This window comes from Meleagris gallopavo, chromosome 1 (assembly GCF_905368555.1).
Source record: "Meleagris gallopavo chromosome 1, MGAL_WU_HG_1.1, whole genome shotgun sequence".
Taxonomy (NCBI): Eukaryota; Metazoa; Chordata; class Aves; order Galliformes; family Phasianidae; genus Meleagris; species Meleagris gallopavo.
Window position 1 is genome coordinate 103,755,262 of NC_139404.1, and position 22,711 is coordinate 103,777,972.

The 22,711-nt window shown below is 37.4% G+C and overlaps 1 protein-coding gene across 7 annotated transcripts in view; it reads left to right on the plus strand.

Annotated features, from left to right (window-relative positions):
* The window catches only part of ITSN1 (intersectin 1), a 118,226-nt gene that overhangs the window by 20,406 nt on the left and 75,109 nt on the right, over positions 1-22,711 (plus strand). For 6 of the 7 annotated variants that reach the window (XM_085242220.1, XM_085242213.1, XM_085242216.1 and 3 more), the window contains exons 2-6: positions 7,387-7,446; positions 11,910-12,002; positions 14,087-14,150; positions 20,719-20,879; positions 22,283-22,462. In XM_085242220.1, the coding sequence (XP_085098346.1) occupies positions 7,419-7,446; positions 11,910-12,002; positions 14,087-14,150; positions 20,719-20,879; positions 22,283-22,462 (526 nt within the window). In that variant the 5' untranslated portion in view covers positions 7,387-7,418. The remainder of the gene's footprint in view (positions 1-7,386; positions 7,447-11,909; positions 12,003-14,086; positions 14,151-20,718; positions 20,880-22,282; positions 22,463-22,711) is intronic. The other variant, XM_085242249.1, reaches the window with a different exon arrangement.

The window sequence follows — 22,711 nt, forward strand, 5'->3', positions numbered from 1 at the left end:
CTTAAGGGAGAGGCTTTTGCTTGCTTATATAGTCCTTAGTGTACTGAAATATTTTAAATACTGTGCTTGGGAGCTCTTTGAGTACTGCTGGTAATATGTAGTCATCAGCATATTTCTTATCTGGATGAGGTTGCTGAATGTAATCACATTGGAAGATATTTAACTTTCTATTTCCAACTTGATCATTTAGTTTATCTGCTCCTTGTGGTTCCCTTGTGCAAAATATGTTCTTGTGGTTCACGATAAGAATGAAGTAGGTTTCTGTTCCAAGTTACACTATTAACTTCTACCTTGAATTAGAATAGAATAATTGTTCAGATGGAAGGGAACTACAAATCAAATCCAACTGCCTGACCTCTTAATGGCTAACCATAAGTTCAAGTGTGTTGTTAAGGGCATTATCCCAATTCCTTTTGAATGCTGGCAGGCATGGGGCATGAACTACCTCTCTGGAGTCTCCCTGAGGTCACCTCTTGGCTTTCTTTTTTCCTAGTCTTTACCTGTGTCCAGCATTACTCTATCCCTCTTGTCCCTCCAGGAAGTCAACAGCACCTCTAATTTAGTATTGTAAGTGAACTTGCTAAGGGTACACTTCAGTCCTGCATGCAGACCATTGATAAAAGCATTAACAAGACTGGTCCTAGCATTAAGCCCTGACAAATGCTGCTGGTGACAGTGCCAGCCAGATGTAGGTCAGTTTAAAACATCCCCATGAGCTCTGCTGTTCAACCAGTTTATTGCTCCAAAACTTTTCCAAGAGCTAAGGTTAGACTAACATTTCTGTAGTTTCCTGGGCTTTCTCTCATACCTATTTGGTAGCTGAGTGTAATTCTGGCTAGCTTGAAATGAGCCAGGACCTCCCCAGACTCCTGTGACTTTTGGTAAATTGGTGAGAAAGGTCCAGCTAGAACATCCACCCTCAGCACTCTGGTGTGAATCCTGTCAGGTCTCGTAGACTTATGAATGGAAAGTTCCCTAGTCATGGTTCTCCAACTCGGAGGAGATGGAGAAATGGAAAGTCACTGTTTCCCTAGGCATGGTTCTCCAACTCGGAGGACCAGAAAGCCCAAAATCTGTCATTAATATTAAAAGCTGAAGTGAAAAAAGGCATTAAATCCTTCTGTATTTTGTTCTCCCTTATTTGTTAATTGACCATTTCTGTAAGTATTAGTGCAGTGTTTTCATTTGACCTTCCCTTGCTATTAACATACTTAGAAAAGCTGCTTTTGTTACCTGGCACAACAGAGGCCAGCACAAACTCAAATTGCTTTTTGGCTTTCCTCATTTTCCCATTACAGATGTAAACTGCAGCTCTGTACTCACTGTATGAAGCTAGACCGTGCTTCCAGAGCTCATGTATTTTCTTGTTCTGCCCTAGTTCCAGGAGAAGCTCTGTGCAGCCAGGCTTACATTCTACACCTTTTGCTTGATATGTGGGATTGCCTGCTCCTGGACTGTTAAAAGGTGGTTCTTGAAAGGCAGCTAACTCCCATGTACCTCTAAATCTGCTTCAGCAGATTCCCAGGGGGACACAGCTAACTAGCTGCCTGGGAAGCTGAAAGTTTGCTCTCTGAAATTCCAGGGTGGCAATTCTGCTGACCTTTTTTCTCATATCCACTTTATGTCTGGGAAATTGAAGTCTCCCTTAAGGATGAGGGCAATTGATGCTGTCTCATCTTTCCCTTACATACAACACCTGTTCCACCTGTCCTTCCTGAGCAGCTTATATCCCTCCTTTCCAGCATTTATGGAACTCATCCTACCAAGTCTCCCTGATGCCAATGAGGTTGTAGTTCTGAGAAAGAACCAAAGCTTCCATTTTGCCCCCTTTGTTCCTCAGGCTGTGCATGTTGGTATGCAGGCATTTCAGATGTGTCTGATTCCCTGTGGAGCAGCAGCAGAGGCAACCCCTTAAACCCTGCCATCCCCAGGCAGTGCCACACCAGCCCTTGGCCAAAGCTCAGTGTTCCTAATGGTATCCCCTTCTCTAGTTGCTCCTAGATTAAGGCCCTCAGTTGGTCTCACCAGGCTACAAGAATCTTTTCTCCCACTGACTGCCATTGCTTCCTGAGCTTTGGGATGGGGATTGTCATTCTTGTTTGCTTTAGAAGAATAATGCTAGCGCTCATAAGAAGTTACTTGATTGCTTCTCATTCACTGGAAGAAAAATGGAATACATTTTCAGAGAACCTGTGAAGTTGCTCTGAAAAAATAGTCTTGAATAAAAGAATATCCTGAACACATTGCTTACTGGTTAAATTAGGAATTATTAATGTAAGTATTTTCAGGTTAATTGAAGAAATGAACTCACACCTGAAAGTGTGAGCTACTATAGTTTGGAAAACCAAGTAGTGTTTTGGTGAAAGGGAAACTGGAGAAAACAGCAAGCCAGTTATTGGTCTGGATAGCAAAGAAGTCTCCTGTCTGAACTTTGATAAAGATATCTCTGAGCATTAAGGGTCTGATTTGACCAAGAATGTTCTTCATAACATTTCTCTTGAACTTTGATCTAAAGTGTTGAAGAAATAAAATGTATTTGGGGCATTGTATCCCTTAGGCAGCCAGAAGAGACAAAAATCTCATAGATCCTGGAAGAGATTGAGATCTTTCTTCCAAAACCACTCATAGCAGAGTGACAGAACAAGATAGAATGACAGTACAAAGCAATAAACAATGGCCATAATTGCTTGCAAGTTTATTGTACACAGAAACATCATTTTTGTTTTTTTTTCCCGGGTCTTCCACTGCTGTTGTCAACATCAGGTTGATGAATGTCTCAATTTTTCCTGTTTTTAGGAAGTAAGGAGTTTGTTCTTTGTTAGAGTCCTGAGCAATTTTCTGATTTGGAGCAGAGCAAAGAGAAGAGCGCTTTGTTACAGCACCTTTTGCCTACCTGCTGAGTTTGTAGTGATTTTTCTTCCATTTGTGGCCAGCTTACTCTTTTTAGCAGGACATAGATACTATATTTACAAAAGTGACCTTCTCAGCCCTTTTGATTATTGCTACAGTAATGTGAACAGCATCTGCTACTGTCCCTAGCCTTGTTAGTCTGCTGCTGCTTAGCAAAAAAACACAAGAAACAGTAGAACTTCCTGACGTCTGGGATGGTGTTTCAGGATAGTAAACGATTCTTGTGAAGAGCTGAAACTCTGAAAAGTTGCCTGAAACTGGTAACTGTATTCATGATTTGATCTCCAAAGAGCAAGAGTCAGACTCCCCATGAATTCCTCAACAATATCTATCTAAAATAACCAGGCTTTGAAACTGTTGATGTCCTTTTATTAATAGTAGTCTAAGGACTTTTGCATGTAACGTGGGAAAGCAACAAAACCTGCTGTTAGTCTGATACTCTCACATGACATCCTGCTTGGGGGTATTTGGCCATAACTTGGAATTCTTGAAAAGGATGTGGTTTATCTGGTTTTCTTTTTCTTTCTTTCTTTCTTTCTTTTTTTTTTTATACTTTTTTTTTCTTTTTTTTCCTGCAGGAGGAGGAAGGTGACCGATAAGTTGCTTCAGGGATTACTGTATGTTTTGTATGCCCAATTTACCTTGTGAATTACCGTTTTGGAATAGAAATGTTATGAGGCATTTCGAGGAGAGTAAAAATACAGGATTTTTTTCTAGTGAAACTTTTCCATTCAAGGCCAGGCTGAATGTGGCTCTGAGCAGCTTGGTCTAGTTGTTGGTGACCCTGCATATAGTAGGGGGGTTGAAACTAGATGATCATTGTGGTCCTTTTCAACCCAGGCCATTCTATGATTCATATAAAGACGTATAGCACAGAAACAGTTAAATTGCACTTAATTTATATCTATTTTTAATTTTTTTTAGTTTTTTTCCTTTTTTCAGTTTTGTACGTTAATGTTCTTCTAAGAGTACAGGCAACTTTGAATAGAAATAAAAGCAAAGTTTTGAGACGTTTTCTGTACGTAACATATAGTGGAGGGAATTTTTGTACATCTGATTTCTGTGTTTAAGCGTTGTTAATGTCATTGTTTTCAACCTGATTACTTTTCAAAAGTGATTTCAAAATTGTTTTCAAAATTTGAAATAAGATGTAAGTACTTAAGTTTACACCACCACCACGCTCATGTATGGGGAAAGCTTCATTTTGCTCTCAAGCCCATGGGGAATCATGGATGGGAGGACTGGGTTTATTAAAGTAGGGTTGACTCAATAGAAGAGAATCTGGGCTGAGAACATGTCTCCAAGTATTGTCTATAGAATCATAGAATGGACTGGGTTGAAAAGGACCACAATAATGATCTAGTTTCAATCCCCCTGCTATGTGGAGGGTTGCCAACCACCAGACCAGGCTTCCCAGAGCCACATCCAGCCTGGCCTTGAATGGACAAGTTTCACTAGAAAAAAAACTGCTATTTCATTTTATCAACCCCGTTATTTTGATAATTAATACACTCTTCTCCTATTTTCCTTATTGGAAGTGGGCACTCCCAGTCTTTGTGGGTTTTTCACCTCTGTATGCCAGAGAGGCTCTTTTAAGCTCTTTTTGTAGGCAGGTGAAGATTTGTGGCTCAGAGCTTTCTATTGCTCTTTCTAAAGGAAACAAACTATCTGAGCAAAACAAAATATTTGATGAACCTTTAACATTTTTTTACTTCCAGAATTTCGCTTATGTTGTTAAGGGTTTGAGGCTGGCTTTCTAATGACAGTGCTTACTAGAGATGCAGTTATGGTTCCCCTTATGGTTTCTTCTACTTCCTGCTTGAGTAACTTTTGAACTCTTGGTCAACTGCAATCAAATCTATTAGAGAATTAAAAATACATTGGAAAGAAAAAAAAAAAAAGCCAAAATAAGAATCGCAGAATGACAGAATGACCAGGGTTGGAAGGGACCTCAAGGATCATGAATCTCCAACCCCCTGCCACATGCAGGGTCACCAACCTCCCCATTTAATACTAGACCAGGCTGCCCAGGGCCCCATCCAACCTGGCCTTGAACACCTCCAGGGACGGGGCATCCACAACCTCTCTGGGCAGCCTGTTCCAGCACCTCACCACTCTCTCTGTAAAGAACTTCCCCCTGACATCCAGCCTAAATCTTCCCTCCCTAGAAGTCCCTACAAATACGAATACTGGTAGCTCATTAGAGAGATCCTACAGTTTTTTTTGAAGGTAACTGGTGTGTTTACCCATACTGTTTTGCTACCGTCTTTCTGGCCCCTACATAATTTTTGTTTCACCATGCTACGTGTTCTTGTTGGGAGGATCAAAGAAGGCAGAGGAAGGAGCTCACGCAGCAGAGATTGGGGAGTAAAGAATACTGATTTAAACCAACTTGTTACTACTTCAGAATGGTGTTGCAAATTGAAATGTCAATGCTTGTATTTCCATTACAATAATTCTGAATACATGGTAAGTTTATAATGTAATGAATATGCCAGATGGTTTTCAGATAAATAATATCTGCTCTCCATCCCAGAATTCTTCAACTCAAACATTAATCAACCAAAAAAACCTACAAAGTTAGTCAGCATTAGACTCTTTTAACCTTCATTTTCATGTGTAACAAACCTTGAGCTGCTGGAATCAGCTGTCTGCATTTACAGAGTTTAATTTCTGCAGAGATAGAGCCCTTGGGTATGTACCCCTTGGGGCTCAAATGAAATGTAAAATGAAATCTCTGGTTATGGAAGATGGATGTAAATTGGTAATAAAGAGCAAACAAATTAATCTCTCACTGGAGAATATTGATCTTTTATTTCTGTTTTAAACTCTAAGTTGTCTTCTCAAGTCTGAAAAGAAGTCTTGTCTTTCTGCTCCTATCCTCCCGTGTGTCTGCCTGCCTTAAATGCCTTTCTTGTCCTTCTGCATAGTGTGGGAAATGGAAGCAGGGAGAAAATCTCTGCTCTGCTTGTGTCTCTCCTGCTCTCTTTTTGACTTGAGTGTAAAAGCTGCCGTACGGTTCAATGTTACATCTGTGGCAGTTATGAGAACTCTTTTCTTACAGGGTTTGCTTGTAGTTTTGAAAAATAGAAGCATAGTAATAAAGATAGTGAGTACACTTCAGAGATTGGAAATACCATATGGGTACATGTGTGGTTTTAAACTTTTGAGATGATGCTTTCTGTGCATGAAATTAGTATTGGACACATCGCCTGGCGTTTGGGTGAAGATTTCTGAGTTACGTACCGTGCTTGATTGCTTTGCCAAATTATGAGGGAAAAAATCAGTATTTTTTTCATGAATTGCAACTGATGGGGAGAGTGATGCACAGAACTGCTGGGTTTTTGTTGTTGTTGTGGTTTCATTGGTTTTTTTTTTTCTTTTTTTTTTCAGTGACATCTGTGGAGTGTATGTATAGTAGGTTCCCAAGTTGGAAGCTAGAGGAGTACGTGGGAAGTGTGAAAGGGGGCTGGGGAGAGGGGAACAAACCAGAAATTCAGACAAAAGGAAATTGTTGGTTAATGCCTCTTTTTAGTGATATTGATAAATTTCTGCCGCTGCTCAAGCAGTCTAAATAATTCTCCTTCTGATTCTGCTTCCTTTGCTTTTCTCCTGTTGCCTGGAAAACATGAGTGGAATCTAGTAGGACAAGAGGCTGCTTTCGCATTGTTTGGTGGCTCGGTGGCTAGCTATTGTCCCCTTGGCTCAGGCAATTCATGTCAGTCTTTGTGTGGAGCAAGAAAAATGTTTTCCCTGTGCTTTTTTTTTCGTTAAAGATTAAATTTCTGGACTCTAGGCTGCTTTTATTTGAAAAGCAAGCAGTGTTAAGAGTCTCGCCCACCGACTAAAGTGTTTTTCCTTATGATGTCAGCTTTAGCACTGTATTCATCTAAACACACTTATTAAATTCGTGAGCTAATTGAGGGGTAAAGGAGTCTTGCCATCTAATTTCGTTTTTTAATGTACTTTGTTTAAACAAAGGGACTTTAAGCAAGGCAGTGCATTACATGATTTTTTGGTCAGGAGTGAAAAACAGATCTCTGCCAACTTTGTATGATTTCAACAGTTGGAACCAGAGCCAATTTTGCTCTTTAGTAGGAGCAGAACTGTTACACTTGGTAAAGTAATGCAGCATTGGGCAGTGTCACTGAGATCTTGTCAGTTGTGGCTGACTTAATTCTGTTCTTTACTACATCGCTGATTATTTATAAATGAAGATCATTTTTGAGGACACTGCTTGAACAGAACCAAAACATATCTATTTTCTCCTATTAAGACACTCATGGATGTATAGGGTAGTGCAAGAAATTAAACATTTAGATCTTACGTAAGTAGCTGTTCCTACAAGTAGCATTTATACTGCTGCTTCATTGCCTTGGTTTGTCCTGTACTAATTGATTATGTGGTGGTACAGTTAATACATTGAAAATGGAAGATGCTGTAACTGTGACTGTGTTTTTCTTTTAAAATTTTCAGGCATCCATTAATAAGCTAAAAGTGAAAGAACCATGGCTCAGTTTCCAACACCTTTTGGGGGTAAGTTGTTTATAGTGTATTCTGATACATTCTTATATGCAAAAATTCTGCATGAATGCTTTGTCTTCCAAATATGTTCTGTATTGAAATGTTTTTTTGGTCATGTGTCTTTCTGAAGCGATACCTTACCTGTGATGTTTTTGCAGACCCATTAGAGAACATGCTTGAAATCTTGCAAAGGCATCTTGGGAGGGTCAAGCAGAAAAGTTGCACCATTTCCCTTTTTGCACATTGTTCCATTGCAGTCCTCAGTTTGTAACTAGGGCAGATCCAGGTGACTCAGCCACTAACAGCAGTGCTTATCAACATTCTAAAGGTACCTGGTTTTATCTGCCTAAGTTTCCCTGCTCGGGCCTGTCTTTTTTTTTTTCCCTCAGAGGAAATTCTAAAATGCTACTTAATTATGATAAATTCTTGTTTCACAAGCACTGTTGGTGATTGAGAAACAGATGTGATTTTTGTTTTAGGACTCTTGGACTTTTTCATTGCTAAAGCATATGGTAGATGCCTTTGTATGCCATCACTTCGTACATTATCCCAAAATCTGTGTTTGGATTGGAAACGAAATGTTAGTAACTATTGGAACTTGTTTGATTCCACTTGAATGATGCATCTGTTGTGGACTTTTTTCTGAAAACGCAGATATGATTCTCATATATATGTATATGTTTATGTATGCAGATGCAAATATACATAAATAAACAAAAATGCTTACATGTGTTTACATATATAAATATACAAATATATATAAATGGATGTCTAGTTTTTGGGATATGAAATAGCTAGGAACTAAATTTCTATCTAGTGTTAAGAGTTTCAGTTAGAGATTGCAGTAAAAAAAGCACATTGTTCAGAATATGTTGGAGAGAGACAGTTGTTTGGATGCAATCTCTGCCACTGTGAAAAAGCACATGAAACATATCAGAAGAAATTTCTCTTTGCAATTGACAGCCAGAACAAATATATAATAGGAAGCTGCCATTCTCTGCCTTGATTATCCATCTCTTTGGAATCTTGTTTGGTGCCAGACATACTCAGTTGTGAGCAAAACTGGCTACTGAAAGTTTTCATCAAATAAATTCACTGATCAAGTCCTGTAGGATACACCTCTAGATTATATAAAAAGGTATGAAAAGCTTCATTTTATTCTGATTTTCACTCTCTGAGATGAGTCATGATGTGAATGGAATCTACTGGTTTGGACTCATATATTTCCTTGTGTTTATGGTTAGGGCTGTGCTTTGCATGCACCCACGTTTAAACACATACATTCTTACAAAAACTCTTGTCTTCAAAGCATTTTAATCCACCATCTTCAGAGAGTTCTTATTGCATTGCAGATGGATACCAGCTTTCTTTTTTCGACTTTATGTATTACCATTTGATCTTGCACATGTTGTCCAGGATCTTGTTAACTGTACTATGTGGCTTTAGGAAGGAAGGAATTTACATTTCTTCTCATACAGCTTTTCCAATCTGGCTGCTCTACAGCAAGCAGCTTAAAATAAGCATGTGGTTAATGTAGTTTCTGGAGTATCTTTAATTTCAAACATGGTGTGAGAGATGCCTGTTACAATATTTGTTCTTAAACCGAATCTACCAGGCAGCATCATACCTACTCTTAGAAAAATGACAGGAAAAATCTAAGATTGTTATGAGAGGAAACAAATGGGGTTGTAAAGAAATTTTCAGTTCTTGTGGGGGAATTATTCCCCTATTCAAGAATCTGTCATTTACTGTTACCTGCAGTCGCTGTTCAAGATGCAGGTGAAATTTATGCGATCTCCATCTGGGGAGAGGTCTTGCTCCAAATGTATAATGTCCAGTATTCACCTCCATGCAAATATAAATAATTCTAGTTCTGTTTTTATTTCACTTCTTTCTTTTTAAAGAATATTCCAGTCTTCTTGGGGAATGGGAACAGAAAGAGCACAGCACCCACCATTTAAATTGGAGTGACTCACGGACGTTCTAGAACACTGCTCATTTTAAGGATGACTATCTCAATGAAGTGAATGTGCATAATAGGCTTTTTTGTAATTGTTGGGGAGAATGTGGTGTGTTCAACCTTCTGTTTATTTGTTCATGAGAAGAAAATGCCCATTTCATGTATGAGAGTGCACTGCATCACTTTTGCAGATGTGATGATTGCCAAGCCTTTTATAAGAAAAGAAGCTTAGAGGGCTTGCTGCTGCCTTCAAGAATAACTTTCTGATGAGTCAGTTTTGTGGTTTGGTGGCTGCTTTCCTTTGCATTCAAAGATACTGCAGTGCACTGCAACTTCTGCAGTGGCATCCAGGATCTGGAGCCATGAATGATGTCTTGGTGCTGGGAAAGATCCTACTTCATGCTCTCCCATAGATTTCATTGTTTCCTCAAATATCAAAAGATGGAGATGAGGCATCAGAGATGCCATTCATAGCTCTCCTGAAGAGACTATTACACTTGCTTGACTTAGCTTCAGCTCTTTTGATGTTCACATCCCCCAGAGGAGATCTACTGTTTTAATACTGACTAAATCTCTATTGGGAAGAAGAAAATACAGTCATTTGTTTTAGTTTCAAGGAATCCAGAGAAAAAAAGCATTAATTTTTGTTTTGAAATAGTTAATAACATTTTTGATTATCTCAGATCAAAAGAGTTTTAGTTTGGGGTTTATTTCTTTTGGGAATAGATAGGAAGAGCTGTTTTTTGCTTTTTTTGTGGTGTTTTCAGTGGGGGAGAGGTTTACTGGAGTCACGTATATCTCAAATTGGGCTAGAGCAAGTCAGAGAATCATTACAAATGCCATGGTATTTTTCTTTTACTCAAACTATATTCAAGAAATTTTCTCTGCATGTGCACCCTACCGCATCCAGCTTTTTGATCTTATGCCAGACAAGAGCAGTCATGTTTCCATTACAGGCAGATGCTCATCTGCTGTTAGTTGGCCTAGGCTGCATATTGGTCATAAAGTCTTGTCACCAATTTTTTTCTCCTGCCAGAAGTTTTTGGGGGAAATTATTGCTTTTACTAACTGTTGTGTTTTGGAGCATTCATATTCAAAGGAGAATCCAATTTAATTCATACAGGCAGCACAGCTCTGAAAGCTGTTTACAGTGCCTCTGTTTCTTTGGAGTACTATTGAATAAACAAATGTCCTTTCTTTGAATGAGTTATTATCAACCTGCCTTCTTCTAGAAATTCATAGATTATCTGAAGCAGAGATGAGAATTTGTTACCAAAAATGTAGTTTTTATGTAATTAATGAAACGTAACATTTAAAAGGATGTTTCTCTCACAATTGTCCATTTCATTTTCTCTCAAAGTACATTTTGCCGCATGAAAGTAGTTTTTAATTAGAAAACATTTAGGAGGCAGGAAATCCTCTTGTTCCTCTTATCTGCTGAGTTTGATTCTGCCTCACCCTGCAAGCAGTTTGAAATGCTTGCTGTAGAGATTTGTGGGGCCTATTGCCTGAAATTGAGTCTCTGAGAGTTTAGTGCTGAGACAGAGTGAATGTTAACTCTCCTCTTTATTCCCACAAAACAGTAGTTCCATTAACTTAGATGCCTTCAGATCATTGCATGTGTATACAGTAGGAGTTACAGGAGGTTGCACCAACATAAAATACTTCTCAGGATGTTGAAATCACAATGTGTTACTGGTCTACAAATTGTTGAGACGAGTCTGCAATACATTATTAGTGAAATGTCTGGAAGAGGGGAGAAACTGCTGAAAAAATGAAAGTAGAACTAAGGAACACTTTGGAGCATAGTCCTGTAGAAGGTGTAGTAAATCTTAATGCAAACTAAATACATCCAATTTACAAGCATGGTGTGAAGAATCTGGGCTGCGTAACACGATCTGATTACTCAGACTTCTCAGTTTCAGAGGAAGGAGGAGTGTACTCCTGAACTGTTTCTCAAATGGTGCTCTTGTTGCCCATGAAAATTGTTAGCTGTCTTGTTGCATCACACTTCTAGACAAGTGTGGAGTTCTCCTCTTACAAGAGTAGAGAACTACATAGTGCACATCTCATGAATTGACATACCTTTTCAGTTAGAAGAACTTGAGTTGCGTGGTATGTGCTCTTTGGGGCAGGTGGCCCCCTGCCCGCTGAATATTTAGTTTTGTAATTTTTCTGTGTTATATCCTCTGATGTTGTCTTTTAACAGCCCGTTTTAAAGTTTGATTGCACTTTAGGTGGCCTAGTTGTGACTTAAGATTCCCCTGAGCCACTTGAGTGAATCAGTGTTCAGCAGTCATCGTAATTTGTTAACATGTAGTTCTACTATGATCACAAGTACCAACTAGCTGTTTAAGAATTCATAGAGCTTTCAGCTAGAGACTTTGGAGGAATAGCTTCTGCGTATTTGTATGTTGTTTTCATAGGTCCAATATGGGATGATATACTCAGAAATAAGGAAGGTTTTTTTTAGACAATATTTTTTAATTATATTTCTCCATCTCTTTTCAACTAGGCAACCTGGATATCTGGGCTATTACTGTGGAGGAGAGAGCTAAACATGATCAACAGTTCCACAGTCTGAAACCAACATCTGGATTTATCACTGGTAATGGAAGAGATTTCACTTCTAATTTCATTTAATTGCATCTTAGGTAATGAGCCTAAGTATGTACAGAGCTGCCTAGGAGAAAATAGGGCATAAGAATTTAGAAAATCGAACATCTCATGTTCACTCTGCATCACTTTGTTATTTGTATGCCTCACTGTTGACTCCACCATTTCTGATACTATCCTATATACACACACTATTCCTGGTTTATGCCACTTGATTTTTAAGTACAATTAAAATTGTTTGTAACTGGCTTTATAAAGCAGCTCTGTTGTGTAGAGCCAGCTGTTACTGTAGTAATAATTCAGCATGTGGAATCACCTCGATACACGGTAATATTTATAGTGTTTCTAATATCCTTAATGAAGTAACTCACTGTCCCGAGTCTGGCTGAGATGGAATTAAACTTCTTCAGGGCAACCCGTATGGTGCTATATTTTCCATTTGTGACTAAAGCAGCAGAACCTGCTTTGGCAGGGGGTTTGGTCTCAATGATCTCTAGAGGTCCCTTCCAATCCCTACAATTCTGTGATTCTGTGATTAATAATACCATTTCGGCTATTGCTGAGCAGCACTTATATGGCCTCAGGACTTTGTTTGTTTCTCATGCTGCCCCCTGCAGTAAGTAGGCTGGGGGTGGATAATAAGTTGTGAGGGGACACTGCCAAGTCAGTTGTCCTAAACCATCCAGAGACATATGCTTTATCGGCGTGCTCAACAAAAACAACAAAAAAATAGGATTATAAGGGTTCAGTTGTCTTCCAAAGTAGCTGTTGCTCAGAAACAGGCTGGGCGCTGGTTGCCCGTGGGAAGTGGTGAGAGTTTTTACCTGTGTACTACTTGTATTTTTTTTTCCATGTTTCAATTATCTGTATCTTGACCAACAAGCTTCCCAAGTTTTCACACTTTTCCAATTTCCTCTCATCTTGTTGTGCGGAGGGAAATGACTGAATTATTAATTTCTGCCCAGGAACAACCTGTTACACTAACAGACCAAGAGAACAAGAAGTCTATTCAAAAAATTTGTCAACTTAACTGAAGTCTGATTCAGAAACTGCGCATAAAGTTATGAAATCGGTGTGGATGACCTCTTAAAAAAATCTAAATGGCAAAAACTGGTATAAATTGAGGGAAGCAAGGCTGAAGTAAAGGCTGCACTGTTCCCACTAATTTTGTGTTAAGACCCACTGATTTGTTTTGGCTTTAAAGGCACTATGATGTCTGCTATTTTTGTTTGTTTTGTTTTACTACATTAAAATATCTTCAGTCCTATCTAAACTCCACACTCAATGAACTGTGAGGCATATCAATATGTTACCTTTTTTTGCTGTCCACTCCAACAAAGTTCCAGAGTATCAAATCAGTATCACATATCACACTAATGCATACCTCCAGTTTTATTGTTTCTGCTCTGTTATGTGACAGACTTGATATAAAATCTGTTACAGTTCAGTGTGTTAGTTAGTACTGTTTCATTGACCTCTTCTGATGTTTAGTGCTATTTCTAGTTTGTTTACAAATCTCCTTTACAGGTCACAACATTTCCAAGTGCCCAATTTTTTTGTAATTGTTTTTCTTTCCTTACTTTTAATTCATACTTGGAAAAATGAAGTGCACTATTATTTTCTCTAAAGGCAGCTTATCAGACTCACATGAGGATGAAGACCACTTTAGTTAGTTAGTGCCAGCTGACTGGCACAGTGCTAACAAAATATCAGGAAGTTTGTATTGGTATAAATATTCTTGGGAAGAAACATTTTTTTGTTCCCACAAAGAGTATGTTGCTCAAAGAGAGCCATTGACACAGATTAGGGACTGTGAGTTTCCCATTATCCTGAATGTTTATGTCCAGTTGTCTTCAGGTGGTGCTGACTGTAGCAGCGTGAAACAGCGCGTGCTTGCTGGAAACATCTTGTAGTGACAAACCCAATTTAAATCTCTTGTTCTGTTGTGTATGTGTAGCATTAAGTATTTATGGCTTTACTGTTGCTTCTGATTTAGATATTTTGATTCATAATTTCCTCCTTACTCTTAGATGTATTTTTAGCATTTTCTGAAATGATGTCCTATTTATTTTGTAGGTGATCAAGCTAGAAACTTTTTTTTTCAGTCTGGGTTACCTCAGCCGGTGTTAGCACAGATATGGTGAGTATATGCAGTGGGGGAAGATTGTAGTTGTCAGCGTGAAGCTTATTAGTACAGACTTGGACACTAATCATATTCTATATACTGGCATTTAAAATCACCCATTTTGTCGTGTGTGCTTCCTGAAGTCTACAGTGCTTTCTAGTATAATTTAGCATGAGTTTTTAAGTTACTTTATGAGCTGTTGGAAGTAGCCATCCTACAAATGGCGTTTCTGAAGTTAATGATTTGGAAACTTCATTTCAAACCTCTGAACGCTTTCTGCTTTGTTAAAACTTCACTAACAAAATTATTAAACATAGTAAGTAGTAGTAAAAATATTTTTTATTGGAAATTTAGTAACAAAATTTGTTACTAAATTAAGATTGGCAGTAGACTGTGTCTGTTGTAGTTAGAAATACAGTTTGAAATATTGAAATTTTTACTACTTCTTGGTGAATTTAAATATCTTAAAATGTACATTGCGTGTATTATGCATCACAGGCATTTCTACAGTCTCCCAGTTCTTAATGCTGGAGAATTTCCTCTTCAAATTACATGAACCTTCTGGATTCAGAAATGCTAACTTACATTGGCCGTTCATAATTTTTGTTAGTTGAGTTACTACAGGAACTTTCTAGATTGGAAAACTTACAAGAGCAACTTTTGGCAAAATATGTTAACTTTTTCTCTGATGTTAACTGTTGAAAAGAGAGAGTGGTTTATTGCACTTACAAAAACTTTTTGTTGTAATAAGGGCTTCTAAAGGCAGAGTCCTACACAGAATGGAGAAGGAATGCCATTTTCATTCAAGAAAAACATTTGCTTTGGAAATATGTGTGCCTTAAAGAAGGGCTGAATTTACATGGCTTTTAAATAAATAGTTTATTTTGGTTTCGAATTACTTTTGTCTTACAAATATCAAATCTGATCTGGTTACCTTAGTTGCAGGGAGACTCAGTGAAAGTTCAAGTGTCCCTGTGGAACTTCTCTTGCCTCTTAATTAAAAAGCAAAAGAAGTTTTGTCTTAAACAAAAAAGCCTTTCTCCAAAATCATTCCATAGGCATGAGCTTTAAATAGGTGTTAACAAAACTAAACAGTTGTAAATAGTCTGACTTAAAAATCTCTTCCTCTCTGAATTATTCAGTTTTTCAGCCTCTTGAGAGGGAGAGAATCATTCCACTAGTTCTGTAGTTGTCATAGAGACAAGACCTGAACTTGCACAATTTTTAAATAAAGCTGAACTAAAACTTATTCATGCTGCCTTTGTAAGTCATACAAAACAATGTAGATATCTCTCCTTTTCACCATCTCTTCTTTTTTCAATTATCTCTGAATTAAGAGAAGTAATTACCTAAGTTAAAATCTAGATCACTTGTATGCATTCTCAGTTGGAATTAGAGTAACCGAGTAAGACAGTGTTTGCTTAGTGGTTATAAAAATAAGAATCCTTAAAAAAAAAAAAAAAAAAGATAAATAAAAAGAGAAAAAGAAAAGAAAAAAGAAAAGAAAATCCTTATTTTCCCACCACTTGAATTATTTAACTCTTTTGATGAATCGGTGAATGCTTGTAACCTCCCATGTATTAATACTGTCCCACAGAAACAATAGTAGTCAGACTGTTAGTGACATGAAGTCCATTTCAGTCGCCGAAGGATGTCACAGTACGTTCCAGACCACACTGAAAAATGTGGATCATTGTTTGCTTTAAGTCCCAGGGTTAAGACTTGGAAGTGGCACACTTGCTTTGTGAATCTAGAAGTTCATAGCAGTATCCTAAGGCTATTATTCTGAATTTGAGCAACTTATACAAATCTTCAAATTACTTTTCTGATCCTGGAAATGTGGAATTGTATGCATGTTGAGTGTTGCAAGCATTTTTCTATTTTTAATTTCTATTTTCTATTTTATTTCTACTTACTTGAATACAGCTTATTACATCAATAACAGATGCAGACAAGAGCGTAGTATTTGTTTTGTAAAGCAATCTTATCTATCTGTGTGACATAATAGAATGGTATCTATGTGTATATAAGCCTATGCTAATAGAAAGTTTTGTCTGTTTTATTGGCTGTGGAAGTTCTTATATAGAAAAACACAACTAGGAAAGGAATTGTGGAGGGGATTGGCCTAATGAGTGACTGGCCAGCTTTCTGCAGAAAAAGCAAGCCCTCTGGGAATTTCCAAACGTATTATCTCTTGAGAGAGAGTTTTGTTTTAGTGAGCAGTGTCATGACAGTAGCTATCTTATGTTTTAATTTTAAATCAAACTAAGCTGCCATTTTTTTATCACGGGAAAACACTTCAAGAAACACCAAACACCAGCTGGCTGAAGCATCAGTTAAATGTCTTCTTCAAGGGCTGCTTTGAGGATATTCTGCAGTTGGTGGAACTGTTCTCTGAGATGCACCTCCAAAGAGTGTATCTTATTTTAATTTCTGTTCTTAGTCTAAGCTTCCCTGGAATTCATATTCCTAATAGTATCATATTTTCTGGCACAGAGAATTCCTATGTCCCTTCTTCTCAATATTCATGTAAGAAAGAAATCTCTGGGTCCTCAGTGTAGCAAATTAGTGGAATTATTATGGTCTGTCATGTATGGTACTATTCTATCCTTTATAAACTTTGCAGTATGCCAAGCTGGTAATCTATTAGGAAGCCTCTAAGTAAGCTTTGAATCAAGAGTGCAGTGGCTTGAAAGATAGCTGTTTTTAAGTAGGTTATAATCTGGCTTTCTCTAAAGCTCTCCTGAGTGGTGGCCTTTAAAAGCATTTTCTGTGTAGCCTGTCTCTCTTGAATTAAATGGGAACGAAAGTAATCAATGCCAGCTGCTTTCATCCATTTGGAGTTATTTGTTTTATTTGGGATAAACTAAAGCCACTGGTTGACACTACTTTTCCCAGACATAGGCTTCCTTTGCAAGTTCACAACTTATTTTCATGGAGATGGATATCTTGTAGCCTAATAATAAGCACATTTGAAAGAAAAAAAAATGCTTGCGTGCTTAGTTTCTGCCTTTCATAGATGCAGAAATAATCAAGTTGTTTCTGCATTCTGCAGAACAGAGGAGAAAAAAGCAAGGACAGATTTGTAGGGAAAGAATCTGACCAGCACCTGAAATCAAGCATTGTGATGAATCCCACAGTAATTTTTATCATTAAAAAAACCCTGTTGTAAATACAGGCATGTATATGAAATATAATCAATATTTAGTTAATGTTTAATCCATTTACTGCTCTCTGCAGGTTTCTGGCCAGATGTTAAGTGAAACAAATTTAAGGACATTACATTTTTCCAAATTTCATTATAAGCAGAACAGTGTAATTAGGTAGTGTTTACTGTCAGCCACTTGCTGCCTTGAAGGTGATGTTTATTCAAAATCAGCACTGTAATCTAACAATATGACAACTAGCTTCAATCGTTAGAAATGGAACTTTGTCCTGTGTATTCACTAAAGATTTTGCCAGAAAAAAGCTGATTTTGTTAACAAGCTGTAAGAAATGGTATAAATTTTATAGGATGTACTTTATCTTTTTTTCACTGAAATTCATACTCTTCAATTAACTAACAAAGTCATTGGTACAGAATAAGTGAGCTGAACCAGCAATAAGGCTGGTGCATGTTAAAGTTTCTTAATACTGGTCAGTTCATATTTTCTGACGTTGAATGCAAAGGCTTACGTGTTCTTACAATAGGTAGTGTCTGTAGAATCAAGGTTGCCTACAGTAGAACTTATTATTCTTATGCATTTTCATGGCTTTGTGTTTCACCATGCCTTTGCTTCAGCGATGAAGGGCCTTCACTTGTATAAATCAATGTAGTTGCATATTTGGAGAAGGCACTTGGGTTGAATAAATAAGAAAATTATAAATAAATCTTTGCTTAAAGATGCAGAGATGTAAGGAACATTGAAACTATTAGTTTGAGTTGTCAGTGCCAGTTGGTCTCAGTGGAGGTGGCTGACTCCTCCATGTATTGAGGAAGGTGTCTCCTTTGGGAGGACTACTGGCTAATTGGGGTGCAGTCAAAAATCTGCTAGAATAGGTTTCTCCAGACTCTCTTCTCTGACATTGTATGAACATCTGCATATCTTCTACCTATATAAACCTGTTTTTTGTTCTCCCTTTTCCACTAGGCATCCGACAGGAAAATGACTAAGCAACCACTGAACTAAACTTTTATTAAAAAAACACATATTTTCCCTATTGATGTTTTTGTGTTTTCTTTAGTTGCCTTCAGAAATGTGTGGTGTCTGCTTGTAAGCATCAATTAAATGAAACTAATTATCTTCTCCTAGCTTCCATTGTTTTTTTAATACTCTTTATTTTCTAATGAAATTATTTTACCCTGTTTGTTTACTGTATGTTGGTTTAATTTCTAATACAAAACCCACAGAAGAGAGCACCTCAGAAAATAAATTTAGCAATTAAGTTTTTGACATTCTCACTCTCCACATAACTTTTTTCATCTTCACCTGTGAATATTTCAGGCTTGTAAGACTTGCAGTCTATTTTTCTCCCAAGTGAGACTTTTAGAAATCTGACATCACTGTTCATACGTGGTAACGAATGTATATGAACTGTTTTGGGTCTGAAAAGAAAAATGTATGTGAGGAAGCAAATTAAAATATCCTGAGAAATACTGTTCATTATAAGCCCGAGTGATTGTTTTGGACACATTTATTATTTACTATAATTGCAGTCTAACCTTGCCACTTCCTCTGCCTTCACTAGGGTACTCTCACTCATTTCTGCAAGTTGCATGAAAACAAAAGTATTACATTTCTGTTTTACTTTAGCCAGCCCATTGCTTCAGGTGGTACCAATATTTTATTTGCTCTTTGTGGAGGAGTGGTCAGAGGCTGAGATTCCAGAGCAGTGGTTCTCTGCAAGGAAGGGATACTCATTCCAAAGTTTTGGTTCAGTATTGCCATGCTAGTTTTGTCTGTTCCTTTTACTGGTTGGACTACTAGATACGAAGTCTGACTACTGCAGTAGGCTACTTTTAACTGAATATTAGTGAAATGAATTGCATACTAGGCTGTGAAACTTGAATCCAAATTGCATTATGCTTTGTGTAACCCAGAACCAATTTTGACTACAAATTTGGGTTTCAAAGGCTATGTGGAATTAAGGCAAAGTTTAAAGTTAATGAAAAGCAGACAGCTTTGATATGTAAATTAAATTTCACTGTGATACAGAGCTTCAGAAGACAACATTTAGATATTCACACAGCCAAAACTTGTTCTTGAATGGAATGTATGTATTAATTCAGTATTTTAGAGGGAGTAGTGTAATGCACATTTCTCTTTCTGACTGTAAGTCCCAGCATCTCCCTCAGTTCACTCTTAGGACTTTCATCTTTAAATAATGCTGGCAGATTCTTTGTAGTGTTTCTTTATTTTACTCCACCATGGTAAGAAGGTTGCTACACTGGTGAAAATGTATTGAAAGTATTAGTTTTTCTAGTTTTCACAGAATGCTACTGGCACTCTAAACCAGGCTTAAGATGTGTGATTGGTCTGCTGAGATCCTAGGTTTCTTTTCTTTTTGACATAGACTGGGAGGGTTTTCATTAGTTTGAATGCTATGCCACTGTGTTTTCCAGACTGCCTACTTGTTTAAGTATCAATTATAAATAACTGTCAGTTTATTGCAGTACTGTTTTGATAACTTTTGATATACATGTATGAAAACTTTTGTTGATGGAGATTTGCTCTAGAAATAAAAATCTTTGTTTAGCTAAACTGCCCAGGTCCTTTACATGTCCATGACTTGTAAATGTATGTGTGAACTTAAAAATATATATTATTAAAGTACTGAAATGTGTACTTCATTCTTCAAATAAGCAAATTCAAATTCTGCAAAAAATAAGCATAATTTGAAAATTTAAGCTTACATCTGATTACATCATTAATATTCATTTACTGTGTGTTTTTTTTTTTTTGTTTTGTTTTGTTTTGTTTTTTTTGCAACTGCAGGAGCTAACATTCTTTCTTCTTCTCCCCCTTCCCTCACTCCCATTCCATGCTGAGCACTGTTTTCTTAACCATGGAATGAAAACACAAAACAAGACAGTTTAAGTCAGACTGCTCTGAATGAAAGCCTACACAAGACCTAGTCTCTATGTTTTATCTTTTGTATTATCTTTTATGTGGAAAACTGTTTGTACACATAATGGTGTTTAGTAAAACGCACAAATTTAAAGAACATTTTGTTGTAAGTTTAGCTGAAGTACTAATTTGCAGACTCAGTCATATGACTATCTGTGGTTCTGTTCATAGTGCCATTTAGTTTTGTGTGATTTTGAAAAGTTTTTGTACAGCCACATTTCTCTCCGTTTGCTTTGTTGTGATTTCTCCAGGAGTTCAAAAGTGTCTAAAACCATTCAGTAATCACTCCAAGAAAGAAATCAAGAAGCTCTTGGTTTAAACGATGTCTTGTTTGATAACAGTTTTTACCCTGGCATGATTATTTTTGAGTGAATTTTTATTAGTCTTGAATATACAGGTCTGTGTGTGCATGCTTCTAAGTCAGTCCTGAAGATCATAATTTAAGAATCTAACTGTGAAAATTGTGTATTTTATAGGGCTTTAGCTGACATGAACAATGATGGAAGGATGGATCAGCTGGAGTTTTCAATAGCTATGAAACTTATCAAATTAAAACTACAAGGCTATCAACTCCCATCTGCGCTGCCTCCTGTCATGAAGCAGCCACCTATTGCTCTATCTAGTGCACCAGGGTTTGGTAAGCTCTTTGTTGTCCTTCTAGTTAGCATGTATTGTAGCAACCTAACTTTAATTTGATTTTCATTTTGCAGTTTCTGAAACAACAATGCTTGGACTCAAAAACAAATGCTTTCACTTGCATGCACATGCTAAAAGAAGAATGTCAGTGAACTTTGAACACCCAACTATGCTGTATAAAATAAGTTGAGATCCTGTTTGCTTCAGGTCTTTGACCGCTCCCTGTATGTTCCAAATGGACCTGAAAGGAGGTGGCAGTGAGGAGATGTTAATCTCTTTTCTCAGGTGACAAGTGATAGCACATGAGAAAATAATCTTAAGTTTTATCAGGGGAGGCTTGGATTGGATGTCAGAAAGAATTTCTTTCTGAAGAGGATGATCAAACACTGGAACAGGCTGCCCAGGAAGTGGAGTTCCCATCTCTAGTTGTATTCTAGAAACTACGGATGTGGCACTAAGGGGTGTGGTTTAGAGATGGGATTTGGTAGGTTCAGCTGAGGCTTGGACTTGATGGTCTTGAAGGTCTTTTCCAACACAAGTGATTCTACAATTCTATGTTGAAAAAATCTAAATGAAGGTGAACCTTGATATTTTGCCATAATTAGAGGTTCTTTATCTTTCTGATTCAGTCATTGCTGTGACTGTAGTTGATGGATGCCTGAGAATTACTAGCATTAAGAAAAGTCCTATTTTATGTTATCACTTCCATAATTTTACAGTTTTGATTACTGACTAAGAAATAAGTGAAATTGAACAGAACAGATGCTGCTCTAAATAAGAAAAGGTATAATAAAATCAGCTCCCCAAGAAATCCAGCAAAATCCATGATTTTCTTTTTTGTTATTTACTATAAACTCAGCTGCTTGCACGCATCCTCATTCTTCCCATTGGCATGACTGGACCTCCTTAACCTCCTTGTTATCCATACAACTGTGCTTACACCTAAAATACTTCATTACTATGCTTTATCTGATTAGCTTTGCACTGTTTCATCTTCACAATAGTCTGCAAGCAGTTATCCCAGAGCTTGTTCTTTTCAGCTGTGGCTAAACGTAGACTGTGGGTTCATTATTCACTGGAACCTGACAGTATTAGTCTTCATTTAGTTCAAGGCAAACAGTTGTTTTCTTCAGCAAATGCTAATTAATTTTTTTTTGTCAGTGTTACATTCAGTGTGATCTTAAATGCTTACATTATAAAATGGTATTTTGTTCCCTCTACATTGTTTTATGTTCCCCTGCCATGCTAATGGTGCAGCGGATTGTAAGAGTGTGTGAAAGTTTCCATTTCAATTCACTGTTTAATCCTGTGTTTACTTCCTGGAGTGCAGGCTGCCATTAAATTTTTATACCATGTTGGGAGTCTCCAAATTAGAAAAAAAATGTCTCCTTTTCTCCCCCATAGGTATTGGGGGCATTGCCAGCATGCCATCTCTTACAACTGTTGCCCCAGTGCCAATGGCATCTATTCCAGTAGTAGGAATGTCTCCGCCATTAGTATCTTCTGTTCCTGCAGCAGCAGTGCCTCCCCTGGCTAATGGAGCTCCTGCTGTTATACAGCCTCTGCCTGCTTTTGCTCATCCTGGTATGCTACCTACTGAACCTCTGTGTACAATCTTGCTTTTAACAAATCGTTTTGCCATTTTCTTTAAATCCAGAGGAAAACATACATTAAATTAGCCATTCTAACTTACTTTAAAGAATGATTTGGGTTAAGGACTGTAATTTGATTTAGCCCAATGTAATTCTTTAGCAGACATGTATGAAAGTTAAAACAAGGCATGTGGAACATAGCGTACTGTAACAGTCAGTCACATTGAGCAATGGTATGATA